The sequence below is a fragment of the Gadus macrocephalus genome, chromosome 12, assembly GCF_031168955.1.
Source record: "Gadus macrocephalus chromosome 12, ASM3116895v1".
Taxonomy (NCBI): domain Eukaryota; kingdom Metazoa; phylum Chordata; class Actinopteri; order Gadiformes; family Gadidae; genus Gadus; species Gadus macrocephalus.
In genome coordinates, this window is record NC_082393.1 from 20,010,165 (window position 1) to 20,027,664 (window position 17,500).

The window sequence follows — 17,500 nt, forward strand, 5'->3', positions numbered from 1 at the left end:
TTTGGCGTTTTTTCATATTTTGTCACATTGCATCACTGAAAACCAGTTATAATTCATACATTACCTCATGTAACTCAAAGTATGCAGATTGCGATGCGCTATGGTCTGCATGCAAAGTCATCATGTCGGATAATGAGGTAGCCATCTTTTTTCTGAATGGCACTGCGGTGCATTAGACTAGAAGGGCTTGGCTCTGGGGGCGTGGCTTAGTGCAGCTCAACATCCCGACCCCCTGATCCAGTATTCTAATGACGTGTAGCCATCTCAAACCGTTGCTACTACTTGCCTCTATATCCGTGCAGTAGTTCAAACAACTCCTCGATATTCTTTTCATTTTTTTTATATTTATGACGCATTACAATACACGTTGTGCCCTCATTTTCCGGCCTCTGATTCAAAGCGGTTATGAGTCACAAATATTGCAGCCTGCTGTGTATATTTAGTCAGCATAAAGTTATCTATCTGTGAAGATTGTGTACAATGGCCAGTTATTGGTCAATCATCGACCAGTAGGCTTTTCGAACGTGTTGACCCAAGGTAAACTAGATTTCCGCGTACTTCTGAATTATGACTAATTGCATTGAGGAGCTTGCCAAAACACACAAAATAGCTATGTTGCTAGGCAACGCAGACTGTAAGGGAATGATGTAAGGAAACGACGTTGGATGATAGATCCGGTTCTAAACACTTGTTCTTTGTATGGCAAAGGCTGTACCATAAATATCGCAATGTCAGCACACAGTGGTCTAATCCAATTCAAATAGGATGAGACAATGAATTCATATTTAGCTTGGGCATACTGCATTGAGTGGTGGAAGAAAACCATGGCAGTTACAATTTATAGCAACCATAGCAATGGAAGTTACCTTGAAGAGGATATAACCAACCACCATCACACTAAAGCCTTCAGCTTAACAGAGAAGGTCCGTCTAGAAGTTCCTTAAATCTTCTGTAAACACTCACCATTGTCTACAGAGATTCTCCTTTATCACCTTTGGGTTGTATTTGCTTCATTGAAGACTTCACGCTGTGTGTGCTACCGATGGGGCTGTTTGAGCAGTGACTCGCTCGACCATTGATGATCCATAAACCAACACACGTGCATCGGTGCATCGAGCGCTTTAAAGTTATTGTTAATCAGACAGACTTCTAAGCCCCGAAATGTATTTCTTTTTTTTGCTTTGTTTATTTTTGATATGCTTACTAGGGCTTCACCGCTTGGCCATCCTGTGAAGGACACGCCCAGAAGGATGTGCTCTCTCTATGTCTTTCCTCTCTGTCTTTCTCCGTCTTTCTCTGTCTCTCTCTGTGTGTGTGTGTGTGTCTCTCTCTCTCTTTGCTCTCTCTCTCTCTCTCTCTCTCTCTCTCTCTCTCTCTCTCTCTCTCTCTCTCTCTCTCTCTCTCTCTCTCTCTCTCTCTCTCTCTCAATTCAGTTCAATTCAATTCAATTCAATTCAATTCAATTCAATTCAATTCAATTCAATTCAATTCAATTCAATTCAATTCAATTCAATTCAATTCAAAAAAGCTTGATTGGCATGAGAAATAAACAATTGACATTGCCAAAGCAGATGAACAATAAAGAGGTAAAGGTTTATGGGGAGTTTGAGATCCTTTTCTCATAACAATAGGTGACAAATCTTGCTGCTGTGATCACACGTTGTTGTGTTTCTCCCAACAGGTATGGCAGTTTGTGTATACCAGGGAGTGCTGAGGTCATACACTAGCTGTCCTCAGGTGCCTCCATCTCTCTCTCTCTCTCTCTCTCTCTCTCTCTCTCTCTCTCTCTCTCTCTCTCTCTCTCTCTCTCCCCCCCCCCCCCCCCTCTCTCTCTCTCTCTCTCTCTCTCTCTCTCTCTCTCTCTCTCTCTCTCTCTCTCTCTCTCTCTCTCTCTCTCTCTCTCTACCTCCCTCCCCCTCTCTCTCTCTCTCTCTGCAGGTGTGTGGTGATAATTGATGCTATAACAGCTGAATGTGTCTGTGAGACACATTCAGCTGTAATTGCAATTTACGGAAGGACCCACTTGATACAAATTATCACAGAAATACTATTTCATGAGGTTCTTTATTTACTCTCTATCTCCATGGCAACGAGTCCCTTCAGACAATATTGTTTTTTGTTGAATCCCAAGACCAAGTCTAGTTCCTTGGAATAGACGAGATTGGTCAGGGAGGGTAAGATTCACTAAACTTCAGAACACAGGAAAATAGCTAATTTAATACCAGGAATGTATGAAACTAGCCAACTCCCGAGTAATAGCAGGATTGCAAGTGTTGATGGGCCAGTATAATTGTGAGTGGACCATGAGGGTTTGTGATTAAGCTAGTGAGGTAATCATTTAGTTAATATAATGACACTGAGACATTATTTTATTGCATAGTAAAACAAAGCATCCTTCCAAGCAATACAAGCAAAGGTGTGGATCCGCTAACTAGCCGATGAGTAACAGAGGATGCTAAACGGGGAAGCTACATGAAGCATCTCCAGTAACGACAGATTGGTTTGCTGGAATTACATAAAGTGCAATTCCGGCGAAAATTGAACCCAGGGGCTTTTTCAGCATTAAAACCCATAAAATAAGCCCTTCAGACACTTTTTTTCGTTGAATATTCGAGTATAGAGCTTGCCCAAAGTTGCCCGGAGCATTGTAGCAGCCCAAATTGCCTTTGTGTTATTGGCTAAGGGCACAGCAAATGCTTCCAAATCTGCAATTCTTAACCACTAATATTGCTCAAAATAGCACCACACCTCTGCAGTAGCATGATTAGGGTCCCTACACATAAAACAAATCATCAACAAATTAGTAAGCATACCGGGAGTCTATTTAAGCTCTACACTCGATTAACAACAAAATAAAGTGCCTGGAGGGCTTATTTTGTGGGTTTTCATGTCAAAAAAGACCCTGGGTTCAATTTTCGCCGGAATTACACTTTAAGTAGTATACTGTCTTTACGGAATATATTTCAACAGAAGAACAGGGATCCAGAAAGAGTGGATCTGAAGTTCTGAAGAGGTCAGAACAAATGCATTGTTGAGTTTCTCCTGAGTAAAAAGGGACGCCTGATCATATACGCATGCATAGATTGTCTCCGCGTTGATATTTTATTTCTATGTTCATTGTATTGATAATTATTAGTTGGATGGTTTTCCCTTGAATTAAAATGAGCCCTTCCAAATGAACCGTAATCCGGTGATGAGGCAAGTGTGGAAAAGCGAAGTCACAGTAGCAGTTCAAATGACGCATGAGGCTGTGAAATCAGACAGAAGTAGCATTTACCGAATTACAAACAGGAAGCAAGTTATTTCCTTCCCAACAACTGCTACCGAACCTATTACCCAAGGCCCATTCATTGTAAGTGACACTCATTCATACAAATTGATGAACTTAAAAGTTTGCCTGTTGCACATATCACACATATATGTGATACAAGACTTAGTAGCGGCCTGTATCCTCATCAACAACTTAAACACACAGCATACAACATTTCACCGTTAAACACTTACTACAGGTTTAAATCAAACTACAGGGACCGGCAAGTGAGAAAAGGCAAATGCAATAACGTTACGCCAGAGATGGCGAGCATTAGTCACTGCGCTCTGACCTTTCTGGTGGCGTACTCTTTAATGTCTAACCAGTGCGTTCTTTTTCATGGATGTATTTTCTTATATTACTGAATGTCTGGTTCAAATGGTATATACAGAATGGCTCTTGTATGTTGCAAGCATGCATCAAAAACGTTTCCCGAAAGCTGTTATTATGTTTGGAAACACACACACACACACACACACACACACACACACACACACACACACACACGCACACACACACACACACACACACACACACACACACACACACACACACACACACACACACACACAGACGGACACACACACACACACACACACACACACAGACGGACACACACACACACACACACACACACACACACACACACACACACACACACACACACACACACACACACACACACACACACACACACATGAATTGTAGTTCTTGTCATTCTCTTTTGATTTGTGACATGAAACATATTCAACCAAACCAGGGTATCTGTGGTGGCAAAGACACACACAACTACATACAAGTGTGCGCACACAAACACACAAAGACACACACATAAACATAATGATCGGTCTTGGCTAAAACTACAGAAGGTTTCATTCTCTGCCACATGTGTTCAACAATTCCATCTTCATAGGATTGAATTGTGGGTATCGGACCCTGTTTGGTTGTGTGTGTGTGTGTGTGTGTGTGTGTGTGTGTGTGTGTGTGTGTGTGTGTGTGTGTGTGTGTGTGTGTGTGTGTGTGTGTGTGTGTTTGCAAAGCTTGTGTGCCTCTGTTACTATATTTGTAAAGCCATTATGTGTCATTATGTATGTTTCTATTTTTACTTTCTCTTCACCACCAGTAGCCCCCTCGCCCCAGCCCATAGGGAGCTCTGAACTTTAGAACTACGAAACCAGGCCTCCTCTCTCATTGCAGAGAAAAAAGGAATAATCCCTCAATTGCATGAGAGAGAGAGAGAGAGAGAGAGCAAGAGGAGAGAGAGAGAGAGAGAGAGAGAGAGAGAGAGAGAGAGAGAGAGAGAGAGAGAGAGAGTAACGAAAGATAAATACATAGATAAGATATGGAAAGATATTTATATTGATAAATATATCTTAAGGTAGAATGCAGAGCTACAGATAAATATATATTATCTAAAAAATATATATTGATTTAAAAGAAGGCCAGTGCTGAACTCCGACTCAAGTTTCATTGTTCTATGTTCGTGAAACCACTAGCGTGTCTTTTTGCAATGCATGCATGCGTGTGTGAATGTGCAATGCAATGCATGCGTGTGTGCATGTACGTGTGTGTGTGTGTGTGTGTTTTCTCTATGTCAGCACAAGTCGTGCTGATTATAGTCGTGGGAGTAAATGGCAGTTTGTAAAGCTGACCTTTGCCAATGCTTTCCCCATCTCTAACAGAGACAGATCAGGCACCAGTGTCTCCGGCGTCTCGCTGAGCCACGGACCTGCCAGCCGTGGTCCTTTGGCGTTTGTGTAAGACATGTAGCCTACTTCTACCTACCGCGTCTATTGCTCCAACAGTGTAGGATCCACAAGCCCTGCCCCAAGGAGACAGCTCGATGTCTATATTGCTCTGTCGGTTCCTCAACCTGCCAATGCCTGTTTTTTTTTTGTTTTTTTTGTCAGTCTTTACATTCAGGTTGAATGTACCAATAGAAACACAAAGAACCTGTGGGTTGCATTGCTTGTCACTTTTTGTTTTTTTCTCATGCCTTCCGATTTGCCACACACATGGATACACAAAAGCATTCACACACTTACTTAGGTTCAATGTCAAGTCCCAGTTCAGGACTTTCATTGTCAGATGCACAGAACCACAGCGTCAGACTGGGTACTTACATTTTTACTACCTATTTGGGACATAATATGAAATAGTATACAATTTTTTTTAATAATAACTATAGGGTAAAATGTTAAAGTTACAAAAAGTATAATTACAGGATAATAATACAACTGACCAAATAAACAAAATCAGATGAAACACATACCAAATATACTTTTGTTTCACATGCATTGCAGGAGGAATTGTAAATTTACTATGAATAATTATAAAACATTTTGTTTTTGTGCTTTTCCTCCTTACCTTCCCTTGACTTATTGTTACTGTTATTGTCTTCCTTCTGCTCACACGGGACCTATGACCTTCTAGAAGAGACGTCTTTCTTTGTAAAGGTTTTTTCGTCTCTCTGTTTTTATTAACGCAGAGCCTTTTGCAGGGTTTTGAGCTAGGGGTTGTCATACATTTGTTATTGTCGTTAGTATAATAAAATACGACTGCTCGATTGTCAAAATACTCTTATTGTCCTTTGTTTGTTTTGGCAATAACTTTGGGAGAAGGATTACCCAAGCTGAGAGCTTGATCTAAAAAGCCAATATCGATTTCTTAAATATGACACTACGATATGCCAATCATGGGAGAACTTTATTAAACTATAGCCCCTGGGAGTCACAAAGTTCAAAACAGAAAGATTTGATTTTAAACTATTCAGATTATTCTAAACACAAACAAAATAACAATCCACTGATTCACCACAATATTTAAGCGAATGCTTCAAATTCAGAGCAGGGGATCATGTGTTTGACTTTCAGGTCCTTCTACAAAGTAAAATACCATCTCAGCAGAGGAAGATAAAGCTTTCTTTGTCGTCTTTGAGGCGGGCCAGGGATGCGTTCAACATTTGTTGTTATCACAGACTATAATTAACATCTGATCGTGGAGCGGTTGTTGACAGAGTTGACAATGGGACAGTGCAAAACAAAACACAGCGTCGCAGCTTGGCAAGAGTTTTTACTTTCAGTTGTTTCAATAGTACTCAGGGGGGCCCTAAATAAATAATAAAGACATGATTAAATTGTTCTGTCCTTTCACATGCCACGCATGTTTTGATGGATTATCTCGCACTGTGTAAATAAATAGCACATGCAGCATGCTGTTTTTTACGTCTGTCTGGCAGCAGGAGTGGATGTTGTCTCCTGTCAATGGCTACACACTGTCAACACGTTGCACATCCTAGCAAGCATGTGTTTGCACTGTAAGCCATCTGTTGCCAGGAGCAACTGCAGGCCGTCAACAAGATATGCCACAAACATCCTTTTGCGACTGGTCAACTTGAATCGTGAACATGTCACCACTGTATGAGCTTCTAAGAGCTCCCAAGAGCTCCCAGTATCCTTAAAACGAGATCGAAATCGATCGAGACAAAATGGTGGATTTGTGACCAAATTGAAATGGTAAATTGGGCTTCAATTGCTGCAAATTTTTCCCACATGCCACCCAATACACCGTTGTCTGCAATTGGTCAATACCAGTTGTATCTGGTCTCTGTAAATCATGGAAAAGCACATCCCACTCTTGGTTTATCTCAGGACGTAATAGTTGCACGCAGTAAGACTTGCTGAGATTTAAGGGATGAAATGTATTTTTATGATCACTCAAGCAGGGACTTTACAAGGACACAGAGATGGTAAGAACTCTTGGCGGCATTAAACATTAAACTATCCACCCTGCATTCAATGGCAGTTCTAAAGTATTCTGAACGCGCACATTCTCTCACTTTGAATATCAAGTTTATAATTTGTTATTCTTCTTCCTCTACATTTTACTTATATTTTATGGTCACTATTTTCTATTTGATTCTTTTTGGAGTGAAGCATACTTGTACTACATTGAAAGGAACATAAAATTGCGCTTATAATTGTTATTATTACTGAGTCCAAAAAAGTGCGATCAGTTAGTTTGTTTAACCACTTTAAGTATTAAGAAACTCATTAAGGCACACAGCCAAATATTTTGGCTTGAGGCTGTAAGTCTGTGACTGTGACTGTGACTGTGACGTGTGTGTGTGTGTGTGTGTGTGTGTGTGTGTGTGTGTGTGTGTGTGTGTGCGTGCGTGCGTGCGTGCGTGCGTGCGTGCGTGCGTGCGTGCGTGCGTGCGTGCGTGCGTGCGTGCGTGCGTGCGTGCGTGCGTGCGTGCGTGCGTGCGTGCGAGCAATAGCCTTTAGAAATCAGGCCATGTTGTGACATCGTCAGCAAAGGGAAAACAGAAACAGCCACCCACACACACAAACACACATACAGATAAACACACTATAATAACTATAACTATTTTCTGTTATGTTCTATTTCTAAAGGGGAAACCATGAGTTTTAAGTGGAGAAACAGTGTCGGAATGCATCCACGTCCTTTATGTTGATGAAGGGGCGTGTGGGATCGTACGTGGATGTCGTGAGGATTTGGTCTTTATTGTTGAGATTATCATCCAAGAGGATTAGCCTGACCTTCCCTCATCGTTTTCGAGACGAGTGAAGTCATAAATCAAGATGTCAACCATTTAGCTGATCCTGTTTTTGTACTGTAAGGTGTAAGAGGCAGAGGATCAGAAGGCTGGGAGGAATGCCTGCGCCTTGTATGCTGCAACAGATAATAGCATCAAGCCCTACGCAGTACTCTAATCCTTTACAAAGAGATACCATCACAGGTGAACCTGAGGTCTCCGGATAAGTACGCTCCCCAAAATGAAGAAAACACAGATAAAATAACCATATTGCGTGAGCTTGTAAAGGCTTAGTTATGGTTCCATGTTGACGCACTGCAAGGGGGTTTACGGACCCATTACGTCCTTGCGGACCCTCCTTGTGTCCACCGCAAGGGCCTGACGTGCACCTCTCAAAAAGTGTGTCCTTGCTTCGTGGTGACGCCAGAGCAAGGGCTGTGTTTGGTCCGCTAACGTCAACCCGGCGCAGATCCAAAACAGGTCCACGACTGGAACCATCACGAAGCCTTTAGAGAGGACCTGTCAGACTGGTGAAGGGCTGGTTCCTCACCCGCCGACCTCACCAAAATAAATGCACACACAGACACACACACAGACACACACACAGCACCGGCACTCCGCCGTGGCTCCCACACGCAGGGCATACGCCACCAGACGTCATATGCTCCGTAGCACTCGTCTTACGTCAATAGGATTACCCCGGGGGGACGGTTGCTTGGCAGCGGAAAACAGGCCCATTTCCCTTTAGGAAAAACAACAACCACCGGGGGCTGCCATGGCGACCAAGGCAAAGATGGCGGAGCAGTTGTAAATGTGTAAGCCGTGTGCAACGAGGCCACTTCAAAAGGCACAGGCGCACACGCAATGCACACAGACACACACAGGTACACACACACACACACACACACACACACACACACACACACACACACACACACACACACACACACCCACACGCACACACAAACACTTGAAGAGTGCCTCTTCTGGAAAGAGCAGTGGGTGTGTCTGTCGTTGGCTCATCATTTATTAACCAATTATACTGTCACGCTGTGTACAGATGGATGATGGTTATGGCAAGGTAGTAGAGGTGAATAAGTGGTGCATTTCCCAATGCCGCCTGTGCACACACACACACTAACACACACACACACACACACACACACACACACACACACACACACACACACATACTTAAGCATACAATAGCAAGACAGAACATTTTCAGGGGATTAAGATAATTGCGCTGTATGGATTCAAGCCTTGGGAAATGAAGGTATTACGGCAGCGCTACAAGGGGTCTGGATATTCCAACGGTGTGTCTGGGACCCCGGGAGGCCGGCAAGAGGAAAGGAATCACATCGAAGCTGTTAGCTCATAGGGTTTAGCATAGCATACCGGCAGGCAGCGTGTATGCCACTATCTGCTGCCACACAGCCAATACAGCACCAGCTGCTAGGAAGGTTGTGTAAGCAGACCAAGCCAATTTGTTACCCACTGTCTATCACATACAGAGAGAAAGAGTACCCTAAAGGAGTTGGTGGAGGTGGTGTGTTGTGCAAGTATTTGGCAGGCCATGATGACCTTATCTAAGATTGCTGGCCAGGTAGTGAATGCAGATTTAAACAGGTTCTGTTCAAACAGAGCTGTCCCCAGTCCAGCAGCTGAGCTGACAGGCCCTGGCCTAATGGGTTGATTGGTGGACTATAGAGAACACAGGGAAATGAGCAAATGCCAAGAGAGCCAAGTGTCGAAACAAGGGCCCAAGTGTACGGTCTTATCAATGTGATTGACATAATTTTTTTCCTTTTTAGAAACTAAGCAAATTAAGAAAAACATCTTTAACATATCATTATAGTGCTTGGTTCACTGAAAATAAGCTGACATACATCTTCCCTTGTGTGTCTTTGTTAATGATGGATGACCATTGGGTTTGCTGTGCGTTTTTAATATTGTCCAATGTTGAAGTACATATATCACTCGCTTGATACTTTTCAAAACATAACACAACGGAACTAGGATTTTCAGTCTTCAGGATCCTAACGTGATGGGGGAGTATTATTTGTCTGGTGAGTCTCTCATCCCTCTGAAACGCTCAGAGTTGTCCACTCATGATGCTTCAGCGCTAAAAATAATGTTCAGGTCATTAATGTTTTCCAAGCATGGCGGGAACCGTAGTGGAGCAACTTTGAGCTTTTTAATAGTGTGGACACAAACTTTCCCAAGCTGTTTACGGACAAAATATTTAAATTTCTATAAATGACCACACATTTCATTTTATTTAATGTAATAAAACCGGACTAGAACAAGCAATAGATAAATAGTGTGAAGACTGTCATACGTAAGGATTACGTAAGGATTTGACTAGGACTGTGTCCCTTTGTTGGAACATAATGTACAACGGGGAGAAGGGGATGGGTTTGAATCGAAGCTGAGATTTGCATCCGCCCGAAAAAACTAGAATTAGGTTTAATGATGGGTTTACAGAGCATTGATATGGGAACGGTTAAATATCATCCCTGTCCCGTTATTGAAACATAATGCACACTCCTGGAATGCACACCCAAGGAATGGTCCTGAGGATCAAGTATTCAACAATCCTGTGGTGTGAATATGAATATCCAGTAAAAGGTTTCAACATGCGTCTCACAGGGCTGCAGAACCAGCTGTAGACCATGTAGGCTTTACTAAGAAACCATTACTGTGGGGTACCTTAGAAATTAGAAATAAGCAGGGACAGATGCCTCTCTCAAATATACAAGACAGACGTAAACAATCAAGCGGTGCGTTATCTTGGAAGGAAGAAAAGGAAAGAAATTCAACCTGATGCAAAGAGGAAAGTTTTGCTAATATCCAATAACCTCCAGATGTGCAACAGACGGACCCCTGTTAAACACTTAGAGCTGCCAGGATGAACGGCACACAAGAAAATGTGAAGTGGTAAACGTGTGTTTCTTCATGGTTCATGGCTTTGTGACAGCGTGACATTGTCAATCAATGTCAGTCCACATAGGTTTATAACAAGCATAGAAAAAGCTGACAATGTTACCTTGTGTTATGTTTTATCAAGCCTTATTTTCAGGCAGGGTCCCATGTGCACCACTCTCCTTGGTTATGTCAAAATTGGTCATAGCCTGGCCCTGTGATGTATTGAATGTAGTTCAATTTGGTAACGCTTAGCAATGCTAAGAAGGGGTATACGTTTGTTTGTGTCTGTGTGCATGTGTATGCGTGTTTATGCGTGTGTGTATGCCAGGTGTTTGAGTTATGAACTTGGCGAAGTTAAACCACTGTATAAGTGCATCAGCACGGTGGATGTCAGGCAGGATTTCCTGATTGATTCTGATCCGTAATGTTGAGCCGATGTGAATTACACAACAAGTGAGAACCTGACAACAATCAGTATTGTCGCTAGAGTGGGGGAAACCCAAACTGTTTGTTTGCAGCTCAACAGAAGGGCTGTTTTGTTAGGACCTGGCATCAAGCGACAGCCGATTAACATGATTAAAAAGCAACTCGAAAGGAAAAGGCTTACTCCACCGTCTCTCTGTCTTTCCTTGAGCGCAGAAAGCCTTGATCAGGGAAGAAGATAAGGAGGACCTAAAAGCGATTGTGCAACAACAATTACAAAAGCTGCCGATTAAAGACAGGGACCGCATTACTTGGAAATCAACTTGGTTATGTACCTTTTGGACAATGTGGTTACATCCAACCCAAATAATAGACTTAAGTCAGACACATAATGGACGTTACATGAGAACGACATCACTAAGTTGACAAATGACGTGATATTTGATGGCACCCTACTCAGACTGGTTGACCACTTGACTGGTTCCCCGTAATGCGCCAACCGTTTTTTTGGGTTCAATCTAAAAACACTAGGATCTAGGAAGGGTTGCAAAATACAACCCTAACCCTTTTACTGAATAATGAAACAACGATAGAATCATACTGAAATGTTTTGCACACAAGAGAGGTTGCTGTGCAGCCAAACACCAGACATAACAACAAGTGACCTCTGGACTGAGTGTTCAACATGAGTCATCACGTAATTCATTGATGGGATGATATCAGCTCTTATTTCTTGAATTACTATGGTAGCAAAACAAAAGGGCTACCTGTCCGTACCTCTGGTACCAAGGGATGGGCCGTTGTGCATGGCCCGGTAAATAATGACGCATTGGTTTTGGAAGAAGACGGCTGATGGCTCAGATAGGGCGAAGAACATGATGCACTTTAAATAGGAACTGATACACACACAGCTGCAGGTAACCGATACGAAGGCTATCACAGGTTACTTCTGAAAACGACAAGATAAGGGTTAAAAAACGACAGATACGTGTTAAGGGGCACGGGAATGCTTCATGGACGGAATTAGCATCAGCAGAAGTTAAAGACATTCTGCGCAATGTATAGTTGAGGCAACGTAGCATTAATCCAAGAAGCTTCTTTTGAAGCAAGCATTCAAAATCAAACAAAATTGTTATGTTTGGTATAAAAACAACAGAACATTTATCTCTGTTGCTCTAGCATTTCCTTTATCCTGCAGAAAACTGAAAAAAAAATTTTTTTAGAGAAACACAGCATGTTTATCTGGCCCAGTGGTGAGAAGCCAGCGAGTCAGAACCAGCTCCAAACAAACAACAGTTGAAATGATCATCCTTTATTCTTGTTAATATTTTCTTTTGTTTCCTTGTGCTCTTTACTTCTCCTGTGTTCCTGTCATTCTTTGACATTTTTATGGATTTTTCTCTCTTGCTTGTTTTCTTTAGGGTTAGTTAGGGTCAGCGTTCCGTATCCCGAGTCATTTAAAACGAAACGTAGATGGAAACCTGGCTGCTGAATCCATCATACAGCTGGGGAGCTTGTTAAATAGCCTATTCTACACAAACTCCCACGCACAGCCCGGCCGTATAACTTGTTATTACGCCATTCAGGAAGACTTGGATTAGAACAACATGTTGGAGTTGCGAAATGGGTATAATGTTTAATGCTTCAGTGGGGTTACAGTTTTCCGCCTTGCTGTGGGGTTTAGCAGCACGTGCAACAAACATCCATTCTCTGGGGCGTCCGGCGATCCCTGCAGGTGCAGCGTCTTCCTCCTTTCCAGCTGATTACGTTCATAAATTGCGTTGACGCAGAAACAATGATGGAGTTTATTATTGCTAACGCATTCATCGGAGCCTGAGAGGCCCATTATATGAGGTTGCGCAGAATACAGGGGGTTTTAAACCTACACACACACACATGCACACACATAACTATGAGTTACAAAAACGTACAATGCACATGCACTAGACATTTTGCCTGGAGACCATCCTGATCATGTGACCTCACATTCTGTTTCGCTACACGGATCAGACTGGACCTAGGGTCGCCCACATCGATTTCAGTGAGCGGGAGTACTTGTCTTCACAGACTAACTCCTTCAGCCAATCAGCGTAACAAAACATGTGACTCCATTGCGGTGCGTTTTTCAGTGGACAAACAGGGTATAGACGAACAGCAAAGTGCAGAGAAACAATGCTAGTGTATAGCATTTTGTTAAATAGTTGTTATTGAGACTACTTCTGCAATAACTGCACTTATGTTTGTGTTTACTCTAATAATGTTTATGTTACGGCTCATTGTTTCGTGGCAGGCTGTAACTTACGTCCCAAACTACTACGCAGTCCCTGATAGGCATGGTGAGGTCATTAACTAGGATCCAGTCCCTGATTGGCCCGATTACAATCTAATTTCAGGAAAGCGATGTGGGCGAAACAGTGCGTTAATGTGATCAGGATGGATGGTCTCCATTGTAAAAGACCATCCCACATATCTGTACACGCACACACAGACTAATGCTAGCAACCACACAATTACTTATGACTGTGTCCAACGCTTCCAATTGACCAAATTGTCTACTGCAGACTTTTAATGAAGGTCTAACGTCTAAATAAACATAACTTATTGTGTTAGCCAGAGACATATATACATTAGTTAAGTTATTATATTCTTATATTTTGGATTTTGATCATCATCTAAAATCACTCATGCGTTTGCAATGTGTTCAATCAATTCAGACTGGAGCCATTCCATGAAACTGATTTATTGCTGGTAACAGTTTGATAACACATAGCACACGATCAGGGTGTTTTGATGACATAATACATATTGGACAATGATAAACAGATGCTATGATCCTTAGGGTGTTGTGCAGAATGAGTTACTGGCGTAAAGGAACATTATGCGTTATTGTATTGTGTATTTTAATATCTTAATAATGCATATTGCTCAATTTAGATGCTTACAAATCAGTCTTCACATACTCAGTTATGCTTCCCTGCCAGACATTTATATTTTGGCAAGGAGGAATTGAATTAGCTTGATTTTCAATCCATTGTGGCTATAGCTATTTATAATGTTATACTTTAAACCTATTTTCTAATCACACACATCAACATGAAACTATAAAGTCCTCTGTACCAGGTGAGAGCTCGGACAAAACCTGTCCATTAACAGATTTTGCCTCTCTTCTATCGATAGCTGGAAGTCATATCGTACCAAGAAACAAAGACAACTGGTGAAGTATACTTTTGGCTTTCTGAAGAGCTCAGACCATCCTAAGTCTTTGTATTGTTCTATAATAATTATGGCAAACAATTATTTATATATACAACAATTATGATGCAACAACAGTTTGTTGCTTGTTTATCCTGGAACCAGCGATCAAGCAAACTTCACAATATAATACAATATGATACAATTCAATATATTATACAAAAAATCATATCGCTGATTTGTCAAATATGAAATGGGCGTAATGTTGTTTACTTTTTGTTATTAACAGCCAGACACGAGAATAAAATGAATACATCTGGTTAAATCATAAAATTGTGTTTTTAAGTTGGTTGCCACGCAACTTTTCAGGAGTACATTTGCATGATTAAGCAAACATTCTTCACATGGATTTAGGGGTGATACCGTTTTGGGATTTCGCCGTCTGTTTATGTTAGGAATGCACAATAAATATCGGGCCAGTAAATCATCGTTAGTCGATAGTCATCATCGTCGATTGTGGGAAATGTATATTATTATGCATTATTCCGATAATTTAATTACAACCGATAAATAGAGCCGAAAATGTAATTCAATAAAAAAAAATATTGCTTAACAATAGGTCTTGTGTAGTGTAGTCAAGACATCAAACGGCTACACCTGGGTAGTGCCACGTGTTGTGGGCGGAGGAGATTAGGGAGAAGAACAGCAAAGTCATCTCAGGTGAGGACGTTTTTTCAGTCGCGGAGAACGAAAGCATGGTTGTTTGCAATGCATGTTCAGCTAAGGTTTCAGGAGAGGGAAAAAGTCTTCTTATTTTTACTTGGGACGAAAGAATTACCAAATAATTTAATCAAATACACGTTCAAAAAAAAATACTTGTGTACTTGTTTTGTAGGCAAACAAAGTCTAAGCTAGTTTCCACAAATGTAGCGATTGAATTTTCTATTACAACGAGAAATAAACAATGTTTTTTTCCCCAGCAAATATTTTTCACAAATGTAGATCGATATGATCAATCCAACCCTGTTTATGGCACTTAGAAGTAAAAAAAATCGAAAATTGAAACGAAAAGAATCTGAACAAATAAACTATTCACAAGACTACACAGTATATTTTCCGTTTTTTTTTCCGCAAACCCATGGTACGTATACCAAACAGGAGCGGAGCCGAGTTTGAACCGATCTGTTAATTTAACACCAGGGATAAACCGACACAGCCCACCCCATGTGTGTCCCTCGAGGTTTACACAGTAGAAAGAGTTTGTTCCCGTATGTACCGGCTACCAGGCGTATCCATCCCTTCCTCCACAGCTTATCCATCTGTCTGTCTGGCTGGTGATGGAGGATGATGTGCCGTAAGACCATGCAGGGAGGGCTACTGGGTTCTCAACTGGTAGTCTGCAAGACAACAAGCAGCAAAAGCAACAACAGAATTCAGATGAATCAAACTGTGTGTGTGTTTCAACCATTGTAATCGTCAGTCAGGCATGTCGAGTCTCCTCGGGAGTCATGATGGGTAATCGCGTGCCTTAAAGGTCTGTCTCTCATGCATGTTGGTATTTCATCAGCCGACTGGAGACCTGTGTCACACCTTAGCTGAAACAACAGTCTCCCCTGGCTTGAACCAAGGAGAGCCTTTAGCATCATATGAATGCAAAACCATACCAAAATACTTTTTGATGTTGTATGATGTTTGACTGCCTATTATGGGATTTTAAGAGAAATTATATGAATCTTTTCCATGCACCGGTGCGTTTGTTTGTACATTTTGAGGATTGCAGTGGGATTTTGTTTTTTGTTGTTCATATGTGGACAGTAGAGCTGGTCGACCGCAGCAGAAACATTTATTTGGTTACAAAATTGAGATAAGGAATATTAATCACTCATATTATGTGAACATAATAATTTTTATGGCATTTCTTGGCAGAGTTTGCTTCAATGTCTCTGAAACAAGTAAATGCATTTTTTTTTATTAAGCTAACGTGAGCTCAATGGTGAGCTCTTTGTGTTTTTACGTTGGGCACTTACGACTTCCACGATAATCGATTTGAGTCTATTTTATGTGTCCATGATCGCGGGAAGCCCAGATCGTATCAAGATCAAAATGTGATTAATTGATCAGCTCTAGGAATTCATTTGTTTGGTTCGATACACGGCATCCAAATATAAATACATCAATGTCTACCAATTGCAAACTCAAGACAGCAAATGCAGTGGTTCTTACTTGTATATTCCAATAAATGGTTTTCCATTTCCATGAGTAGGGTTGAACTTGATACACAGCATTAAGGAGTCCCGGTGGTTGTTTGTTCATCTCATATTGATAACACTCCCTAATTCTACCAAAAGTCACTCCTTATTACTTCCAAAGAAACCCTCATAAATCTCTTTAGTTCACTGGAACCGCACATTTAGCGGCAGACTGAACTTCCATCAAAAAATGTACAACGTCATTTTCTCATGTGTTATGGTCACTGGCGGAGTCAACGAAAAAGCCACTTTGGCCAGGGAAGGGACCAGGCTTTGTGGTGACTTTGTGGCATGGATTGTAGTTGTACGTTGAGGATGCATTGTAAAAAGAGACATGACCACAGATGTGACGTCAGCGCCCTCGCTCTGCAGTTATCTGGCCTGTAAGAGAGTGCTACGGGTATAGGAAAGTGGCAGCTGAGGTGAGAGGTGAAGCGACCCAGGTTGCTCATAGAGGTTCTACAATGTCTCTACACTCACACTGCATCTTGTAATGGACCGGCCAGCGGCTGGCCAAGCTAGTGTTAATGATATTTACCATCAACACCTCCATTCAATTACAGTGTACCCCATCACACCTCCCGTGGGAGGGACGCCCTCCAAGCTGTGAGGCTGTAGCAACAACAACCGCATAAACGGGAATGTGGGGAGGAATGGACGGACCCACGAAAGACAAAAAGAGAAAATGAGCGTCCTTGAGAGACTACGCTGAGCATCTCTGGTTTCAGGGTTCAGTCGTTTGTCTTGCACTAGACCGCAGCCCCTGTTGGTGGGTGTGCTAGCGTGGCGCTCAGGTCTGGGCTGGTGCTACGCTGAGCACCCACATGGGTGAATAAACAC

At 41.9% G+C, this 17,500-nt stretch overlaps 1 protein-coding gene across 1 annotated transcript in view; it reads right to left on the reverse strand.

Moving 5' to 3' along the window:
• Positions 1 to 13,943: 13,943 nt before the first annotated feature.
• The window catches only part of LOC132469560 (AP-1 complex subunit mu-1), a 28,217-nt gene continuing 24,660 nt past the window's right edge, over positions 13,944 to 17,500 (reverse strand). The window contains exon 12 of the mRNA XM_060067553.1: positions 13,944 to 15,808. Within this exon, the coding sequence (XP_059923536.1) occupies positions 15,786 to 15,808 (23 nt within the window). The 3' untranslated portion in view covers positions 13,944 to 15,785. The remainder of the gene's footprint in view (positions 15,809 to 17,500) is intronic.